This window comes from Nerophis ophidion, linkage group LG06 (assembly GCF_033978795.1).
Source record: "Nerophis ophidion isolate RoL-2023_Sa linkage group LG06, RoL_Noph_v1.0, whole genome shotgun sequence".
Taxonomy (NCBI): domain Eukaryota; kingdom Metazoa; phylum Chordata; class Actinopteri; order Syngnathiformes; family Syngnathidae; genus Nerophis; species Nerophis ophidion.
The window spans coordinates 48,183,723-48,205,249 of NC_084616.1; the positions used below are offsets into that span (position 1 = coordinate 48,183,723).

Here is a 21,527-nt window from a genome sequence, read left to right on the forward strand (position 1 = left end):
TCTGCTGAAACACTGTGGAGCCCAACTCTTCAGCTTCTCGACTGCATGTAAGAATCCCAGTTGTCTGTGTCTTAGGATAGTCTTTGTACTGAAACTGACTGCACCTCTCTTTCACCTGCAGGATGTTTGGGCATGGTTGAAAGATGGAGGGGCGTTTCCGTTCTGTTGCCTGGGTATAGAAGGCATTTACACTGTCTGGCTTGTGCACACCTCCCAAGCAGACATTACCAACTATCACCCACCCCAGGTCGAGTTTCTGTGCATAAGGAGCATCTCGAGGGCCGTTCAACTGTTTGCGAACTTTGTGAGCTGCGATAATGTCTCGGCCTAGGAGAAGCAGAATGGGTGTTCTCTGTTCGAGCTCTGGGATGAATTGAGCAATAGACTTCAGGTGGGGGTGATTAGATGCAGCATTGGGAGTTGGGATCTCTGACCTGTTGTTAGGGATGTCGTTGCATTCAACCAGACTTGGTAGAGGAAGACTGACTTTCCCGTCCATGGATTCGATCTGGTAACCTGTAGCTCTTCTCCCCATGGTTTCTGTTACTCCCGAACAGGTTCGGAGAGAGTATGGAGAGGGGGATCCTTGGACTTTGAAGGTGTCGAAGAACTCAGACCGGGCTAAGGATCTGTTGCTGTGTTCGTCAATGATAGCGTAGACCTTTATTGCCTTTTCTTGACGGTTGACGGGGTAGATTCTAACCAAACAGATTTTAGAGCATGATCTGTCACTTTGATCACCACCACAGACTGTAGTGCAGCTGCTGGCAACTTCTGAAAATGTTGGCTCCCCGCCATGCTTTGAAGAGGGGTATGGCTCCTCTGTCTGTGGTGCTGGTCCTGGATGGAGAGCAGAGTTATGTTTGTCACTCCCACATTCAGTGCATGTGGCTGTATACTTGCAGTCTCTAGCCATGTGTTTTGAAGACGTGCAACATTTAAAGCATATCTTGTGTTCTCTGAGGAATTCTTTCCTTTCTTCTATGGGTTTATCTCGGAAAGCTCGACATTTCCTCAGAAGGTGGGGTTTTTTATGAATTGGGCACAGACGTTCGGGGTTCTCAGCTTCAGCACTGTGTTCTGTAGGAGAGACTTCCATCTTGTGGACTGATATTTCTCTTGGTTTGGTTGTTCTAAAGGTCTTGTCTGTCTTTGCAAAGTCAGCTTGAACAGTAACATTGAAACTAGGATCATTTCTGATTTTAGCCTGATGGAAAATAAAGTCCACAAATACTTCAAAAGGAGGGAATGAGACTCGAAAGTGTTCTTTGTAATTGGACCCAACAGACAGCCATTTCTCTTGCAGACTAGAGGGCAACTTCTGGACAAGAGGACTTATTCCTCTGGCTGTGTCGAGGTAGTGAAGGCCGGGAAGAGTTCCATCTGTCTTGGCCGCCTGCAGTTCCATAAGAAGGTCACTGAGCTCATGAAGTTTTGCATAGTCCTTGTAGGTGATTTTGGGGAAGTTGCTGATGCGTTGGAAAAGTGCCTCTTCGACTACTTCAGGGGCTCCGTAGCATGCGTCCAGTCTGTCCCATATCATCTGAAGTCCTCTTTGAGGTTGGCTAGCGTTGACAGCTCGAATACGTTTTGCATGTTCTCCTGACTCTTTCCCAAGCCACTTGACCAGCAAATCCATTTCCTCGCTGCATGTTAGATGAAGTCCTTTTACTGCGTTTTGAAAGGATTGTTGCCAAGCACTGTAACTCTCCGGCTGATCGTTGAATTGGGTCATACATGTAGTAACCAGTTCGCGTCGAGCAAAATATCTGATAACATCATTCATATCTGATCTGTCATGATGAGCATTATGAGGAGTGTTATTGGATGTGTCTGGATACTGAAAACCATTTTTACTTGATCCCTGTTGGTTATGATAACCTTGAGTATTCTTGAAGGGTAGAGGCGTGGTCATAGAGGGTTGTGGCTGATTTACAGTTACTCTACTTGCTGCTGTTGGTGTGATGTTGGAAGCAGCTGGCCTCTCTACTGCTATGGACTGGAGAGTATGGTGATAGTTACTTGGTGCTGGGTCTAAACATAGATGGCTGCTTTCATTTTGAGATGGAAAATGAGGATGTGGATGCAGTGCCGGGGTTGAATGTGTGTGTAGCTGACCAACACTGTCCTGAATGAAGGGGTGAAGAGGGGCGTTGGATTGTGTGCCTCGCTCACGAGCACCATCCTGAGCGTATTCTTCTAATGCTACAGACGAATGTTCTTTTGACTGATCAGTGACATATTCTCTGGTCCGCTCTAGAGGGTCACAGGGAATCTGTTGAAGTGGGAACTTCCTGCTACTTCGCACACTGCCATCTATGCTGAGCGCTGCTTCTAGGACCTCAGCCTCCGCTTCAGCTACAGCTGCATCTCTTTCGAGGGACAGTTTCATCATTCGTGCTTCTAATTGGGCTTTTTCCATTGCTAGGATCATGTCTTTTTCTGCAAAGTTCAGTCGTGCTTTTGCTGCCTCTGCGTTGGCACGGGCTAAAGCTGCAGCATTCCCTGCAGATGATTTTGTGGAGCCTGATGTGTAGGATCTAGACTTCAGCGACGGCTCCTTTGAATCCATGATGTATGCTCAGCGTGTAACTGTGTTACCTTATGCGATGAAGCCGTTGTTTCACTATCCTGCCTTCCTTAAGCACACTTGTACACGAAAGCAGTAAGTTCAACACCTTCCGCTCATCAAAACTCTGAACACCAGGTTGACTGATGGAGGCCAGGTTTATTGACAATTGAAAGGGTGAAACTGTAGGACACAAACATTGTACATGTAAATGCCTGAATTAAATGAACTTAATAATGTCATATCACAGACCACAAACTATCAAGTATTCCATTTGAATTAAATCTAAGTTTAACTTTGTCACACTTTACTGTATGTATGGTTATAATTATTAAATACAAGTGACAAATGAGCATTCTGCTGTTTACCGGTAAATTGTCTTAAGTAACAGTACAACAAACGTCCACTAGATGGAGGCAGATGACAACAAATGAAAGTTAGCTGACGTGAACAAGTGATGAAATCAGATATCGTCTAACATCGTTAAACACACACATTTCACAGCTAAGTATGATTCATTGTGTACTATAAACATTAAAGATAGGTACATACCAACGATGCCACGAACAGCATAAGGTGTAATAGTTGTTTGCTGAGAAACACGAGGAGTGAAGTGGAGTTGTGCACACCAGTTTGAAATGTTTCTGGAGTCTAAACACGTGACCTACCTACGCGTTTCTTATAGGTACAGCTCACTTAGCAGAACCAATTGAAATGACTTAGCAATAAACATACACTAAATAGAGTAATCTTAATAACTGGGGCAGAACAAGCATGTTCATAAATCCAGTCTATCTGGAGGACGGGAAACTCTTCCCGACCTGGTCACTGTTTCACCTGCATCCTTCTGCCTTTGGACAGTCTCTGACTCATCTGGGCAGGATAAACCACTTTCTGGGAGCACTGTCAGGTGAGCCCTGTTTCGTTTTAAGCTCCCTTGGTCCGTTTCCACATTGTACGACCTTGGTGTTGAAGCCGGTCCCTGGACAGTAGCTGTTGTCTGCGCTGTTTTAATCCACACTCTCTGTCCTGGAACCAGAACTGGTAAGTCCTTAGTCCTGTGTCTCAGGTTGAATGAGTCTCTCTGCATCTCTTTTAGTTCTTTGTCTTTTTTCCTGAAAGCTCTGAAGTTTGGCCAGGCTGGTTTCAATGCTTGAGGAGCGGTAGGAACTGTTGATCTTATCCTCCTCCCCATCAACAGCTGCTCTGGGCTCAGCCCGTGAGCCAGTGGTGTAGCTCTGTAAGCCAAACGAGCTTTCTGAGGGTCTGGACTTTTGTTGAGCAGCTGTTTGACCGTACGGACAGCTCTCTCTGCTTCTCCGTTGCTCTGGGGATAGCGAGGGCTGCTGGTCGTGTGGTTGAAACCGTCGTCCTGGGCAAAAGTGGCAAAGTCTGTGGATGAAAACTGTGGCCCGTTGTCAGTCACCAAGATTTCAGGCACTCCAAATCTCGCAAAGATTACCTTGAGTCGCTCCACAGTTGTAGATGTTGTCAGGGTCGGGAGGTTTGCTACTTCAATGTATCGGGAGTAGTAGTCCACCACCACGATATAATGTCCATTCTTCCACTGAAAGATATCAGCCGCCACTTTTTCCCATGGTCGTGCTGGTAGGGGCGTGGTCATTAACGGTTCTGTCTTTGTCTGTGAATATTGGCAACAGATTTCACACCTTTCCACCATCTCTTTAATCTGTCTTGTTATCCCTGGCCACCATAGGGATCCTTGTGCCCTTGCCACACACTTAGTCACGCCCTGATGGCCTTCATGCAACCTTTCCATCATTTCCTGTTGCATGCATGCAGGGATCAGAATCCCTGCATGAAGCAAGCCCTCTGCCATGTTGATATCGTTCCTCTCCGACCAGAATGGCAGAAGATGCTCAGGAACGCTTCTCCTGTGAGAGGGCCAGCCTTTTTCCGTCAATGTTTTCAGCTGCCTGCAAACACTGTCTGTGCTTTGAGCTTCTCTGATGCACGCTAGCTTACTATGAGTGGCAGGGAGATAGTGTAGAATGTGATCAATGTATGCACAGCATTCTTTCTGCAAGCTACTATTGGCCTCTCTGGCCTCCATTCCCAGGGGAGCTCTTGAGAGAGTGTCAGCAGTGACGAGTGGTTTTCCTGGGACATGTATGATTTTGTAGTTAAACCTCAACAGTCTTAGCCTAAATCTAAGAATTCTTGGAGGAAGATCATCCAAAGACCGAGAGCCAAGCAGCGAGATTAAAGGTTTGTGATCGGTTCTCACTGTGAATTCCAAGCCTAGCAGATATGAGCTGAGTCGCTCACAGGCCCATGTTGCCGCTAGTGCTTCTTTTTCTCTTTGCGCGTATTGGATCTCTGTGGGCGTCAGGCTCCGTGATATGTACACAACAGGTCTCCATCTACCATCTGTCTGCTGCTGCAGGAGGACCGCCCCAAGTCCATATGACGACGCATCTGCAGATACTAATGTTTCTTTCTTAGGACTGTATTGTGCCAGGACTGGAGGAGAACTCAGCTCTGTTTTAATTTTTTCAAAGGCTGTTTTCTGTTGTGCGTCCCAGGTCCATGTGCTGTCACTTTTTAACAGGTCACGTAGGGGTTTTGTGAGAGCTGGTAGACTAGGTGAGAACTTGCCAACATAATTCACCATTCCCATGAACCGGCGGACTTCCTCCACATTGCGAGGTTCTGGCATGTTTTTAATGGCACTGATTTTGTCTGGATCAGCCTCGATTCCTGATGCGCTTATGTTGTGTCCAAGGAATTTCACTTTTTCCACTGAAAATTCACATTTTTCATTGAGGGTGAGGCCCGCTTTTTCACACCTTTTCAGTACTTCCTGCAGCCTTTCATCGTGCTCTTTTTTGTCTTTTCCATAGACTAAGATGTCATCTGCATGGCACAGAGCGCCCTTTGCTCCTGCGATTATTTGTGAGATTCTCAGCTGAAAATGCTCAGGCGCGGAAGAGATGCCGAAAGGGAGCCTCTGAAAGCAATATCTTCCGAAGGGGGTAATAAAAGTTGTTAAAGGCTGTGATTCTTCATGTAGAGGAACTTGCCAGAAACCAGATGTTGCATCTAATTTCGAAAATACTCTTGCCCCCTCAAGCTGTGCCAGTGTCTCATCAACTGCAGGCAGTATGTGTCTCTCTCTGCACACGCTGTCGTTAAGTCGGGTGAGGTCCACACAAATACGAGGTTTCTTATTTGGCTTGGTGACCACTACCATCCCCGCACATCATTCAGTTGGCTCCTCAATTTTTCTTATGACCCCCATTGCTTCCATCCTGTCTAACTCTTCTTTAACTTGTTCTTTCATAGGTAATGGAACTCTGCGCGGGGCCGAGAGAGCATAAGGAACTGCTTCATTCTTCTGTAGCTTTCCAAGCCCTAAAAAAACTTTTGGGAACATAGCTCTGTATTTATGGCTCGCTTCTTGTTTCTCTTCCTGTACTGAAGCTACCTGTAGAACCAGGTTCAGCTTTATTAAAGCAGGAAGTCCCATTAGTGGCATCACCAAGTTTGTCACCACATATACATCCTGCCTTATTTCTCTTTTTTCTGTTTTAATGTGTGCTTTCATGATGCCCAAAACCTTCAATGGACAGTTATCTGGACCTTTAATCTTCTTAGGTGGTGTCTTCAGCCTGCCATCACGTGCTCTCAAGTACATAGCGGATGGAATAGCTGTAACTGAGGCTCCTGAGTCCAGTTTAAATGTTACCTTATTTCCATTGAGGCTGATTTCTTTTAACCATTGCTCTTCAATTCCTTCTGTGATAACTGATGCGTCATCTATGTTGCTGCTCCTCGATCTTAGCGCTGCTTTCGATACAGTCGATCATAATATTTTATTTGAACGTATCAAAACACGAATTGGTATGTCCGACTTAGCCCTGTCTTGGTTTAACTCTTATCTTACCGATAGGATGCAGTGTGTCTCCCATAACAATGTGACCTCGGACTACGTTAAGGTAACGTGTGGAGTTCCCCAGGGTTCGGTCCTTGGCCCTGCATTCTTCAGCATCTACATGCTGCCGCTAGGTGACATCATACGCAAATACGGTGTTAGCTTTCACTGTTATGCTGATGACACCCAACTCTACATGCCCCTAAAGCTGACCAACACACCGGACTGTAGTCAGCTGGAGGCGTGTCTTAATGAAATTAAACAATGGATGTCCGCAAACTTTTTGCAACTCAACGCCAAAAAAACGGAAATGCTGATTATCGGTCCTGCTAGACACCGAACTCTATTTAATAATACAACTCTAACATTTGGCAACCAAACAATTAAACAAGGCGACACGGTAAAGAATCTGGGTATTATCTTCGAACCAACTCTCTCCTTTGAGGCACACATTAAAAGCGTTACTAAAACGGCCTTCTTTCATCTCCGTAATATCGCTAAAATTCGCTCCATTCTGTCCACTAAAGACGCTGAGATCATTATCCATGCGTTTGTTACGTCTCGCCTCGATTACTGTAACGTATTATTTTCGGGTCTCCCCATGTCTAGCATTAAAAGATTACAGTTGGTACAAAATGCAGCTGCTAGACTTTTGACAAGAACAAGAAAGTTTGATCACATTACGCCTGTACTGGCTCACCTGCACTGGCTTCCTGTGCACTTAAGATGTGACTTTAAGGTTTTACTACTTACGTATAAAATACTACACGGTCTAGCTCCATCCTATCTTGCCAATTGTATTGTACCATATGTCCCGGCAAGAAATCTGCGTTCAAAGGACTCCGGCTTATTAGTGATTCCCAAAGCCCAAAAAAAGTCTGCGGGCTATAGAGCTTTTTCATTTCGGGCTCCAGTACTCTGGAATGCCCTCCCGGTAACAGTTCGAGATGCCACCTCAGTAGAAGCATTTAAGTCTCACCTTAAAACTCATTTGTATACTCTAGCCTTTAAATAGACTCCCTTTTTAGACCAGTTGATCTGCCGTTTCTTTCCTTTTTCTTCTATGTCCCACTCTCCTTTGTGGAGGGGGTCCGGTCCGATCCGGTGGCCATGTACTGCTTGCCTGTGTATCGGCTGGGGACATCTCTGCGCTGCTGATCCGCCTCTGCGCTGCTGATCCGCCTCCGCTTGGGATGGTTTCCTGCTGGCTCCGCTGTGAACGGGACTCTCGCTGCTGTGTTGGATCCGCTTTGGACTGGACTCTCGCGACTGTGTTGGATCCATTATGGATCAAACTTTCACAGTATCATGTTAGACCCGCTCGACATCCATTGCTTTCCTCCTCTCCAAGGTTCTCATAGTCATCATTGTCACCGACGTCCCACTGGGTCATTATTGTCACCGATGTCCCACTGGGTGTGAGTTTTCCTTGCCCTTATGTGGGCCTACCGAGAATGTCGTAGTGGTTTGTGCAGCCCTTTGAGACACTAGTGATTTAGGGCTATATAAGTAAACATTGATTGATTGATTGAACTGTCCCCATGAAAGCTATGTCTTCTTCTGTGTTACTGTCCACTATAGCTTCCACTCTTTGAGATGATCTGCAGACCGCAGCGAAATGTCCCTTTTTTTTTTTTTGCATTTTCGACACTCGGCCTCTTTGGCTGGGCACAGTTTCCAGGGGTGTTGTGGCGCTTTACCGCACCTTGTACATTTCTCATTATAGTATGTCTTGTTTACAGTGCTTGGCTTGAACGTAGACTGCTCTGGTCTGCGTGGGGGAGCTTGTCTATATTGTGCTTTCCCTCTGTTTGTGTTTATGGCATCCACATTAGCACCTTTAATTTATGTGTGTCCCCCTCGTAGCAGTTGCTGTTGTTTCTTTATTTCTTCCTGCTGTCTGACCTGGGTTATTGTTTTTGCCAGCGTCATGTCTGGGTCTAACTGAAGTCTCTCTGACAGCCTGGAGTCTCTTATCCCGACCACTATGCGGTCTCTTATCGTTTCCTCCTTTAAAGCACCAAATTTGCAGTGTTCTGCCAGCTTATGCACATCTGTGATAAAGTTCTCTGCAGACTCACCTTGTTGTTGCGGTCTGCTATTAAACTTTGCACGCTCATAAATGACATTGTGCTTACCCACAAAATGTTCATCAAATGCTTTTGTCACGTCAGCATAGACTGTCTTCTGTTGGTCGCTTAGTGGTAACGTAGTGAGAATGTCGTCACTTTTTTCACCCATCACATACAGTAGAGAGTTGACCTGATAGCTGTCCTCTTTTCCGCTCAATCCTGAAGCCATCCTGAACCTCTCGAACCGTCTCAACCATTGCGGCCACGAGCTGGGCTCCTCGAAGTTGAAGCAGCCAGGAGGCGCGATGGAGAATATTTGATCTGTCATCTCCCGTTCTTATCCGGGCTCCGATGCGGATCCACTGCTCTCCGTAGCCTAGCGTAGTTTAGCCTGCCGCCGGTGTTGTGCCGAATTATGCACCCCCGCCGTAAAATGCACCCCCTGGCGGGAGCGCGCTTACGTCACTCGGTTGCGTCGCCCGTCTCGAAAAGTAGCTAAACTCGGCTAAAATCGCCTCTTTCGGCATAAAAATGTACATAACAAGGTGAATAATCCAAGTTATCTTTACTTTGGATATATTAATGGTTGGATTAATTGTGATTCTTTAATGATTTCGCCGCCATTGCCTTTAATGATTTCGTCGTCATTCAATCGCCTCTTTCGGCAGAAAAATGTACATAACAAGGTGAATAATCCAAGTTGTGTTTACTTTGGATTTATTAATGGATGGATTAATTGTGAGCCTTTAATGATTTCGCCACCATTCAGATAAGGCGAAAACAATAACCATTTAATATAGGAATATTTGCTGTCCCGAAAATGTATTGAAGTATTGTATTAAAGAATATATACACCAAGGTAAGCCTCTATATGTACTTTTTTAGAGACATCAAGGAGAACGAATATTTTGCTGCTTCACTCGACGTGATCCAATACATGTATTTTAAAAATATGACATTTTCTTTAACTGTAAGAAGCTCATGGGTGGATGGATGAATACATTAATAAATGAATGCATCTGATACCTATCGTTGTTTTGATTTTAAGAATTTTCAAACCGAACATTCACAAATAACTTTACCAAAAGTACCCGAAATACCAGAGATGGAGTTATGGTGGGGGTGCATTTTCAGTGAAGAGTTGATTCCAGCTGCCTGAACATTTATCCATCTATCTCTGGCTAGGGTGGTCGTAGAGACATGAAACTCACCCTAGTAACTCATCCTTACCCCCTCTGTATACCGTGAAAACCATGTGATGATTGGACCTCCACAGGCAGCACCAACAGCCCACCTCCCGGAAAATGCATCCCCTATCTATCTCTGGCTAAGTTGCTCGTAGAGACATGAAACTCACCCTGGTGACTCATCCTTACCCCTTCTGCATACTGTGAAAACCATGTGATGATTGGACCTCCACAGGCGGAGTTAGGGGGGGGTGCATTTTCAGGCAGCACCAACAGCCCACCTGCCTGGAAATGCACCCCCTAGCTATCTCTGGCTAGGATGGTCGTAGAGACATGAAACTCACCCTAGTAACTCATCCTTACCCCCCCTGCATACTGTGAAAACCATGTGATGATTGGACCTCCACAGGCAGCACCAACAGCCCACCTGCCGGAAAATGCATCCCCTATCTATCTCTGGCTAGGTTGCTCGTAGAGACATGAAACTCGGTGACTCATCCTTACCCCCTCTGCATACTGTGAAAACCATGTGATGATTGGACCTCCACAGGCGGAGTTAGGGGGGGGGTGCATTTTCAGGCAGCACCAACAGCCCACCTGCCGGGAAATGCACCCCCTAGCTATCTCTGGCTAGGATGGTCGTAGAGACATGAAACTCACCCTAGTAACTCATCCTTACCCCCCTGCATACTGTAAAAACCATGTGATGATTGGACCCCCACAGGCGGAGTTAGGGGGGGGGTGCATTTTCAGGCAGCACCAACAGCCCACCTGCCGGGAAATGCACCCCCTAGCTATCTCTGGCTAGGATGGTCGTAGAGACATGAAACTCACCCTAGTAACTCATCCTTACCCCCCCTGCATACTGTGAAAACCATGTGATGATTGGACCCCCACAGGCGGAGTTAGGGGGGGGGGTGCATTTTCAGGCAGCACCAACAGCCCACCTGCTGGAAAATGCATGTTTTTCCCCTCTAAACTCTCTCCCTTTGTTTATAATGCCAATTTTTTGCTGGATTTAGTCTCTATAAACTCCAAGGAAAACAATACCCGCCTGGGGACTATTTTTGAAATTGTTCTCCAAACTAGGGCACGCGGGCCGAAAGCGGCCCGCCGGCATCCAAAATCCGGCCCCTGGATTTTTATTCATTTTTTGAATTTTTGGGACATGGGGGACTTGTGGAAATCCATCCCAGGTAAGATTTTTGAACATTTTGAGGACTTTTGCCTACTTTCCCCCCCACTTCCAGTGTGACTTTGCGGTGTGCGCTATGGACATGCTGGGCATCCCTTGACTCAGGTGGCCAGCTGCGGGACTTGTGTGATTGATTTTTTAAAACTTTGAGGACTTTGGCCTACTTTCCCAGCTTTTCCCCCACTTCCAGTCAGTTGTGGTGTATCGCTATACATGGGCTATTATTAGGAAGAGGCGTTTATTTGGTAATATACTTTATATATATATATATATATATATATATATTTGGTAATATACTATATATATGTAATATACTATATATATATATATATATTTGGTAATATACTATATATATATATTTGGTAATATATATAGGTGGGCTATTGGTGCTGCCTGAAAATGCACCCCCCCCTAACTCCGCCTGTGGAGGTCCAATCATCACATGGTTTTCACAGTATACAGATGGGGTAAGGATGAGTTACTAGCGTGAGTTGCATGTCTCTACGACCATCCTAGCCAGAGATAGCTAGGGGATGCATTTTCCGGCAGGTGGGCTATTGGTGCTGCCTGAAAATGCACCCCCCCCTAACTCCGCCTGTGGAGGTCCAATCATCACATGGTTTTCACGGTATACAGAGGGGGTAAGGATGAGTTACTAGGGTGAGTTTCATGTCTCTACGACCATCCTAGCCAGAGATAGATAGGGGATGCATTTTCCGACAGGTGGGCTGTTGGTGCTGCCTGTGGAGGTCCAATCATCACATGGTTTTCACGGTATACAGATGGGGTAAGGATGAGTCACCAGGGTGAGTTTCATGTCTCTACGACCATCCTAGCCAGAGATAGCTAGGGGGTGCATTTTCCGGCAGGTGGGCTATTGGTCCTGCCTGAAAATGCACCCCCCCTAACTCCGCCTGTGGGGGTCCAATCATCACATGGTTTTCACGGTATACAGAGGGGGTAAGGATGAGTTACTAGGGTGAGTTTCATGTCTCTACGACCATCCTAGCCAGAGATAGATAGATGTTCAGGCAGCTGGAATCAACTCTTCACTGAAAATGCACCTCCACCATAACTCCATCTCTGGTATTTCGGGTACTTTTGGTAAAGTTATTTGTGAATGTTCAGTTTGAAAATTCTTAAAATCAAAACAACCATAGGTATCAGATGCATGCATTTATTAATGTATTCATCCATCCACCCATGAGCTTCTTACAGTTAAAGAAAATGTCATATTTTTAAAATACATGTATTGGATCACGTCGAGTGAGGCAGCAAACATTCGTTCTCCTTGATGTCTCTAAAAAAGTACATATAGAGGCTTACTTTGGTGTATATATTCTTTAATACAATACTTCAATACATTTTCGGGACAGCAAATATTCCTATATTAAATGGTTATTGTTTTCGCCTTATCTGAATGGTGGCGAAATCATTAAAGGCTCACAATTAATCCATCCATTAATAAATCCGAAGTAAACACAACTTGGATTATTTCACCTTGTTTTGTACTTTTTTATGCCGAAAGAGGCGATGTACCCACCTGAATGACGACGAAATCATTAAAGGCAATGACGGCGAAATCATTGAAGAATCACAATTAATCCATCCATTAATATATCCAAAGTAAACACAACTTGGATTATTCACCTTGTTATGTACATTTTTCTGCCGAAAGAGGCGATTGAATGACGACGAAATCATTAAAGGCAATGGCGGCGAAATCATTAAAGAATCACAATTAATCCATCCATTAATATATCCAAAGTAAAGACAACTTGGATTATTCACCTTGTTATGTACATTTTTATGCCGAAAGAGGCGATTTTAGCCGAGTTTAGCTACTTTTCGAGACGGGTGACGCAACCGAGTGATGTAAGCGCGCTCCCGACAGGGGGTGCATTTTACGGCGGGGGTGCATAATTCGGCACAACACCGGAGACTGGCGAGGAGAGTGGGCGTACCCAATACGTTGACGCGGAACTACAGCAAAGGCTGGGGAAACCCTGCTTTGCGTGTGACGTCAGCCCGGATAGCGTCTCTGTGGTTTAAGTTGATTTTATCCCCGTGGCCTGCCTCTCTTTTTAATTTTGTGTGCAGGAGGACGCTGTGGAAGTGGGCAGAGCCAACATCCACAGACCTGTTGTGATTGTACCCTCGCCCAACACATTTGGTATTTTAGTGTCAACAACGTGACTGGGTTTAATTTTTATTTTAATAAATTGTGACCCAGTATAATCATCTTTCCTTATTTTGGACAGCTGCTCTCACTACATGGGGTTCTTAATATTTATATTGGTTTTAAGCAACAATTTTTATTGGATTTTAATATTCCACCACTTGGGTCCATTACTAATAGGCAGAAACAGAAAATCGTCAATTCACTCTATAAAGTAAATATATAATATACATATATAAATATTTAATCTATTAGGCTACAATTTAAAATAAATGCTGCTCCATGCACAGCTCACATATCAGAAAATGAATAACTGGTGAATGACAAGAAGTTCAATAAAAGGTTTTTTATTGATACATATTTCTGTTCCTCTGTCTGTGGAGGTGGAGGCGGGACTCGTCTCCACGCTGCCTGATCCGCCGCCAGGTTGAACCACCTGATTGCGTGTTTGGTGACCTCAGCGTCTGTGGCTGACCTTGTCACATTTTTTCTTACTGTACCTGTAATCAAACAAGATTACAAGACAGATACGTTAATGCTTATGGTATGAAGCATCCAAAGTCAAATATGCTTACACAATACAAAATATAAGATAGGTATTAAGGAGATTACATTTGAAAAAGAAACATGACTTAAAGTTACAGGATGTGGTTAAAATAAGAGGTGCGTGAACTGAATTTGTGATAGGGGTATAGGTATGCAAGACATCCAAAATGTTCAAACAATATCGTTATTTGGTCCCTTGATCAGAGTACTGTATGTGGATAAATCTGTGTGTTTTTTTCATGTTTGTTTGGCTCTGTTGGATGACGGCGGCGGGGGCATAAATAAATATCCATAAGCCAACTCTGGGAAATTGACATTGTTTTCTTATATTTGTACTATCATTCTATGTTTGTATTCATGTAGGCCTATTAACAAGACCTCACATCATATAAATAGTTGAGTGCGGACCGAAACATACGTCACTGAACTTATAACCAATAGGAACCATTCCGCTGTGAAGGGGCGTTGGCGAGCCGGTTGCAGTTGCAGACGGCGCTGTCTCACACTACAAAGGAACCATAGACAAGGAACGCCTCCTGAAAACTTGCTCCCGCGATGTTATGGGTCACGTGATATGGTGGCGACACTGACGTCGGCTCAGAAGTCGGACACTGTTTTTCAACTCCGAACGTATCACGTTAGGTAGCCAGCTGCAGCGCACGAGGCAACGTGAACAATTCCAATTAACTACTCAATTAGAGGCGGAGAGAATCGCAGCCATTTTCAATGCCGTTTACGGTGCCATCGAAAAAAGGAATCAAAAGGAGGGAGTCTCACAGCAAAGTGCATGTTGTCAGAAAGGTAGGATTTTTGTTATCGTTATTCAGATAGTTAATAGAAATGTTTTCACTACCTCATGGGATTTTGTATTACTTTATTTCAGTTTTTTAAGGTGTTTGACGGTGTTGAACATGCGAAGAAACGCAATAAAGAAAGTCGACGAACATCAGTTGAAGCGTTACGTTAATCCGACCAAGAGAATAAGTTTGGGAGCAGCTACAGGTATGATGGTTGCTACGATTTTTAAGGCTGCCCCCACTATTGACTTTGAACGTATGTAATATTACTTTGAATTATATACTTACTGAAAAGCAAGGTCATAGTTACAATCCTGCTAAAGGCCTTTTTGATGTTGACACCTTTCCAATTGATTTGATGTGAAACGTCATCTGTGAAGATCCTGCCCAGGATGTTCCAGGTCACCTGCTTCACATCCTGGCCTCATATGGTGGCCAAAGAAGAAATCTAAAAGGCATAGACATCGCTTTACACAAACAGGTAAACATGTTTAAGTTTAAGTTGCATTTAAAATGTATTTTTTCTTGTTGAAAGCGTCCAGAAATGTAATGCTACCTTTACACACGATGTCAAACCAGGCAGATTGTGGCTCACTGACATAATCTTACCACTGGGAAAAGGCGGTTCAGGACCTGCCTGGTTGTCAGGGCTGATTCAATAGAATATTTGCATAATCATGGACAATCAATAAACCTAATGGCACCATTCATATTAAGTAAGAAACCTCACCACTCTTTGTCGAGCTGGGCCATTTGAAGGTTCATTCAATAATGCGTCAAATGCCTCCACTGCTTCCAACTGTTCCAGTGGAAACTGGATATTGGCTGGCATTTCCACTTTTGGCCCCGGGGCAATGGTCAACCTGCTGGTTAAGAAGTTGACCTTCGCCATCAGCTGGTCTTGGGTGTGTTTAATAGTTTCCAGCAGGCTAAGGATCTGGACCTCAGCCGCTGTTGACAAACAGCAGTGTTAGTTAATGACAAAAGTTATTGACAAAATTTGAAGAAAATATGTGATTGGTTTTAAATCTGAATTTTTTCCAAAATCTGTGGCACAGATTGACTATTCGGTATTAGTCAGTTATTGTTTACCAGAGCGGGAAATGTTGTCGGCCATTCTTCCCCCTCGCCATGTTGGCCTGTAGGCCAGTCTGGATCCAGGCTCCTCTGTCTGCCACATGTTGAGGGCTGGTGCAGGGGCTGGAGGGAGTTGAGGAGGGACTGTCGTTCCCAGTCCCTACTTTGTGTAACTCTCTGCATGTTTAATGCAGGTGCTGGTGAAGTCATATGAATACGCCCTTCCCCATGGTGAGGTGCTAAGGAAGATAAGTTGGTATTAAATGGTTTGTGATTTTTTTTTTGCGGTATGAGGAATTCCGAGATCAAATGCAACTAATTTGAAACCAAGTGGCCACTGATGTGTTAATATAGATGGGGCCCACTGTATTCAATATTATTTCGGAGATCAGTCTTTACCTAGAAAGTTATCTCCAGTTGAAGAGTTGAGTTGACGAGTTCTAATGACTCTTGCTGGCACTCGGCGAGACGGTGGAGCTGGGAGAAAGGATACAAGGAGAGGGGAATATCTTTAGCACTAAGAATGTTAACCATATCTTTAATATTAATGTGGTGGTTTCGTTTTTTCGATGTTAAGAGATTACTCCTTACTCTGCCAGTGCAATTGGCTTGCCAACCCCAGAGATGCGAGGTCACCATTTCCCGGGTCTTCCTCGCTATCATCCGAGTCCCCGAGACGATGGCTGTTGGGTAACTATATCATTATATCATTAGGATTATTGCAAAACCAAAATGGCCAAATATACATATAATACAAAAACAAGACAGAACACACTTACACTGGCTTCCTGTTCGTTTTTTCTGGCAGCTCAACCTCATTCTCTGCCTCAGATTGCAGGTCTGAGGTGTTGCAGCCGTTTCGATATTGTTGCATTATTTTTAATGCGTCTTTGTAGTTGTCTAAATTGAATATGTTAAAATGAACATGAGTTTCAAATTAGCTTTAGAGCGGAACATGATATTATTATTAAAGATGATGATGTCTCAGGTCTCTCTCTTACAAGAGACCTGGTCAGAACATAGACAGAATAGGTTATTCCAAGCAGAAAGAGAACAAACTATAACGTTATTTTTAAACACGAAATTTCTGAATTTGCATACCACAAGTTCGGACAACAGAAACGTCATATCTTGGCCAGCCTTTTTGAACGTCCACACGTGTCCTTCGTCTTAAAGTTGATAAAGAGACAGGCACAGTCTTTGTATTCATGTTTGTGCTAAAAGACAAGAAAATACAGTAAAGTTCATCATTGATCATTGTTTCTAATGTTATATTTAAATAAATACATTGTTAAATGGTGGTGTTGGTAATTTCATTGCTACAAACTAGACAAGATATAGGGCAACGTTAAATTGTGGGTGCACTTCTTGATTCGGCCCCATGAATAGGCCAAGAGCTGCTAGAAAAATGTGTAAGCAACATTACATTTTAACAAACCAGAAAGTATCTTACTTGATTAAGCAAACGCAGCAGGAGCCATTGTAGGCAAAAATCCAGGCAATCCAGGCAATAGATGATGCTGCAAAACACACAAAATAGAAGATGGGACCAAGTTCCATACAGTAGCATAAGAAATTATGAACAGGCCCAAAATACATTAGTTGTCTGAACCGACATAAACAGTGATTAAAATGACAAATTTCTAATTCATTCATTTTAATTATAAAGATTGCAGATAGACACTTTGCAAAATACATTACATATGTAACAGTCACTGTTCTGCGTTGTGTCTTTTATAGTGATGCACACACAGGAGTTGATGTGCAGGATTTTTTCACCTTTTCTTTTTTTTTGAATGGAAACAAAAACAGGGCATCTCACACACAGTCCACAGTAAACAAGATCTCTCTCCACATCCGAGCGTCAGTGCTCTCAACTCAATCATTTATGCTTACGTGTGGAAGGAATAATAATAATAATAATAATAAAAGGTAAATAAAGCATAACATAGTCTCTAATTAATTAAATAAAGAACAGTATATAAAATATATTCATCAGCAAATAACAAAAATGTATATCAAGAAAAAGGATCCTTACTATGTGCAGCAAAATACCTCATTTTTCCCACTCACATCAACTCATTTTATATTTTTTTTCTACAATTAACTATGCCAAAAAACTCATAACAGACATACCTTTTTTTTAATGGAAACAAACAACACGTCACACACAGTCCACAGTCAACAGGATCTTTCTCCACTAAAGAATAAAGAAATAAATAATACACACTCATAATAATACCACAGCGGCACACAAGATGTCCACACAGACACGCAGCAGAGTTTTTGGCCCGTGCGCAAAGTCACAAGACCAGGAAACACAGTAATAACTTTCCTTTCATTTTCATTTCATTTTTATTTACCTCCTTCATTGATGGGCATCTTTGATCGATAGACAATTATACCTCAATTATACAACTTTAAATTCACACAACAATGCCTGAGAAGGAGCAGGATGAAGAAATATCTTATAGTTTCCTGCCCTCTTTGACATAATACATAGTCTTACGTCATGGATATAATTTAAACCAATAAATACATCCAAATGTAATGAAACAATTAAAAAACACAAAGGAAACACAACAAGTGCAAAACTTCATAAATTATAAACCAAACAGAGGAAATAATAATAATAATATACACCTCACGGAATGATACAAAGCAAATACAAAACCAGACAAAAAAATAAGTGAAATAATAAATAAAAAGCAAAATGTAATCACTTATGGCTGTCCATATGATCTTATTGTTCTATCTTTATATATTTTTTTCAATTGGAATATATTTCTACAATCTTTTATCTCATTGTAAAGAGAATTCCACAATTTCACTCCCACCACAGATGTACACATTTGTTTTAAAGTTGTCCTTGAATATTGCTGTTTGAAATGACCTTTTCTTCTATGCTCTGTACTCTCAGAAGTGATGACAAACATTTTTTGTAAATTTGCTGGTAATGTTTTACCTTTAGCCTTGAACAGGACACACAATGTCTGTAGCTTTACTAGCTCCAGAAGTTTCAATAGACCAGAATTAATAAATAATATGTTAGTGTCTTGTAAGTAATCTACTTTATGAATAAGCCTTGCAGCTTTTTTCTGTAGTTGATACATTGCCTTTGTTACTTTTATGTGTTCCCCTACACTTCCACACAGGAATTGAGAATGCACACTGTCTTGTGACTTGTTGATAATCATGCGGGTTAAATTCCCGGATTATGGCTGTTAAATTGTTGTTAAAACTGGACTTTTTTGTTAAGTGCTGCCGCTAGCATTAAGATAACTAAGCTAATCCACGTGGACTAAATGCGGCCGCTAGCATTAAGCTAATTAGCTTAATGCTAGCGGCAGCATTTAGAGTAAAAGTCAATTTTTTACAACAATTTAACAACCATAATCCGGGAATTTAACCCGCATGCTTATCAACAAGCCACAAGACAGTGTGCATTCTTATAGAATACTTTAAGAGCGGCAACTAAAAAGTTTATAGAAAAATAAAAGGATCGAGAGACATAAAAAACGTGATTTACCAGCTCCGAGCGTCGCATCAAGACACATTTGATAAAAACTTTACTTAACTACCATAACATATTCTGCCGAAATTCCTATTCCATTTTAAATAAAATAGCCTTTTTTTTTTACAGAATATAAAGTTTTACTGCTAGTCCTATCAAACAACGTCATTACAATCATACATAAGTGATGATAGAAACACAAAGGCCGAGTGAACGTAGCAATAAATCAATAAATCTATACTTACTTCGTGTTTCAGCAAAAAAAGATCCAGAAATGATCGATCTTGGCTCAATCATGCGCGTAGCTTGACCTAGCTAGTTCACGCTCCTAGGCGTGTCCACTTCTGCCCCTCTGCCCCTCCGCCCCCTCCGCGTAGGCGGATCAGACACGGGTCAGCTCCGGATCCGCTGTCTGACCATACCAATTTTCAGAGGCGGCGCGGATTCTCTAGGCGGAGCCAAAACAAATGTGACAGTAACGCGGGTTGGGCGACTTGAAGCCGGATCCATATAGGAGTCTCCTGCTGTGTGGGACTGTACATCCAGAAAAATAAAGTCTAGCATATCATGAATGGCGGAATGCAAATACAAAGTGTTTGTCAAACGTTTATGTATCATTGTGGGTCGTGGTGTTGGCACATTGTCACAGTTTGACGAAACAAAAGAAGAAAAAAGGGGGTAAATACATATCACTACTAATGCTACTTCTGCCTGCCTTGCTAATGATCTTCCCTGTGAGTTTCATGTGCAGACAACCTCAACAGAAACATTCTCCTGCTTCTTTATATCCTGCTTTTCTTGTACTTTTGCAATACAGTAAGTCACTCTCCTCTCTTCTTGTTTTTTATAAAAAGATGCAGAAATGTTCCTGCGTAACCTCAGGGCATACACCTCGACAAACACCAGCATGTAGCTCATCAGCCACAGACACCCGAGCAGCGTGGTCACGCCTGCGCTGGGTACCGAGGTTGTGGCGTCACACAGCGACTGTTCGGGGCTGAAGTTCCACTTGTACTCTTGATGAAAGTCAGTCAGCTGCCGCGTGATGCAGGATTGTGGGATGATGCAAAATGCAGGAGGAAACCACTGTACCTGTCAGATGTTTAAAGAAGAGCAGTGAAACCATTAACAGCAACAATAATGTGTAATCAATAATCAATAATATTAATGAATATGGAGAATAAATGCGGAATATTGGAACACCCACAAGAGTGGGAGGAAGATGTGAACATTTAATCATTTAGCACTTGCAATGTGATTTATTTAGGCTAAAACTGTTTTGCGACTGCGGTTTTGCATCTGCACTTATGAAATTGGCACAGTAAGGCACAAATGGCTGTGAAAAAGAAGGCGATTGCGCCGCAAAGACAAACAATGGACTATGCGTGTGTCAACATATATGAACTGCCAGAAAAAACAAAAGCAAACACATATTGTCTATTTAGCACTCCTCTCTGAGCTGCCACCTTATCGTGGTAGAGGAGTTCGCATGTCCCAATGATCCTAAGGACCTATGTTGTCCGGGAGCTTCCATTACCCCTGGTAGGATCTCCCAAGACAAACAGGTCTTAGGTGGGGGACTTGACACAGCGCAGCACAAAGACCTCTGATGAAGATGAAAAATACAAGTATTCAGATTTCAATCGGGTCGTTGGGGCCCCTCCTCTGGAGCCAGGCCCATCTTTTTCAAGATGGCGCCGTCGTGTGTGGCTGGCCATCAACTGCTCTGTCTGCTTTCAGTTTTTGTTCATTTTGCCCTGCTGCACCAAACAGTTCGAGTCTCTGCTGGTGTATGATCGCCAAGAATTGTTGGTTTTTCGACCAGCAATCAAAAATATTTTTTCTTTTGATTTTGGTGGTCCAAATGAAGAACCCCCGTTGCTGTCAGGTATACCAGCTCACCACTTCCGGTTTCCAGGCCTGAGCTTTCCGCGGAAGTGTCGCCGCGGCACCTATAATGGCTAGCAGGTAAAGCAGAGAGTACTGTTGGCGTGCTCTTCCAGCGCTGCCTAGGCTAGAAATGGATTAAGCGGTTCCCTTGTTGCTTTCTGGCCGTCCGTGGATTCATTGGGTTACCCTGTACCGGTTATTGGCCCCGATGAGAGACCCTGCACTTGCCGCACCCGCACCTGTACAGCTCGGTGCCGCCAACGTGGGGTGAATCCTTCAAATTTAAAGTTGCTGTGCCAGGATACCCGGTGTGCTGCGACGCCGGTCTCATCTCCTGCCAGAATTGGTCTGGTAAACCCCAGATCAGTGGCGAATAAAACGTTCCCACTCAGAGATTTTTTTAATTCACGCTGTCTTGACTTCATGCGTATAACGGAGACGTGGCTCGGTGCCGGTGAGTCCAGTGTTTTCTCCGAACTTCTGCCGGCAAACTGTTGCTATTTTAACTCTCCTCGTACCTCGGGCCGTGGAGGAGGAACGGCGACACTTTATAAAAATGACAATAAATGTAAGTAATGCTTTCCTTCGTCATTTTTCGCCAGCTTT

The 21,527-nt window shown here is 43.4% G+C and overlaps 2 protein-coding genes across 5 annotated transcripts in view; both read right to left on the reverse strand.

Annotated features, from left to right (window-relative positions):
• Positions 1-13,459: 13,459 nt before the first annotated feature.
• On the reverse strand, positions 13,460-18,718 carry LOC133554818 (uncharacterized). Of its 4 annotated transcripts, XM_061904000.1 has the most exons (9): positions 16,971-18,718; positions 16,619-16,734; positions 16,297-16,417; positions 16,109-16,200; positions 15,917-15,994; positions 15,533-15,756; positions 15,171-15,391; positions 14,729-14,888; positions 13,460-13,597 (listed from the first exon to the last, which is right to left on the reverse strand). In XM_061904000.1, exons 1-7 carry the CDS (start codon positions 17,213-17,215, stop codon positions 15,332-15,334), a joined length of 936 nt encoding a protein of 311 aa, XP_061759984.1. In that variant the 5' UTR covers positions 17,216-18,718; the 3' UTR covers positions 13,460-13,597; positions 14,729-14,888; positions 15,171-15,331. The 4 variants fall into 4 exon arrangements, 3 of the variants coding, with proteins under 3 accessions (XP_061759984.1, XP_061759985.1, XP_061759983.1); XR_009807222.1 differs by having other exon boundaries at positions 14,729-15,391; positions 16,109-16,211; XM_061904001.1 differs by lacking the exon at positions 15,533-15,756.
• A 906-nt stretch (positions 18,719-19,624) lies between these two features.
• The window catches only part of ocstamp (osteoclast stimulatory transmembrane protein), a 40,186-nt gene continuing 38,283 nt past the window's right edge, over positions 19,625-21,527 (reverse strand). Inside the window, exon 3 of the mRNA XM_061904002.1 lies at positions 19,625-20,123. Within this exon, the coding sequence (XP_061759986.1) occupies positions 19,773-20,123 (351 nt within the window). The 3' untranslated portion in view covers positions 19,625-19,772. The remainder of the gene's footprint in view (positions 20,124-21,527) is intronic.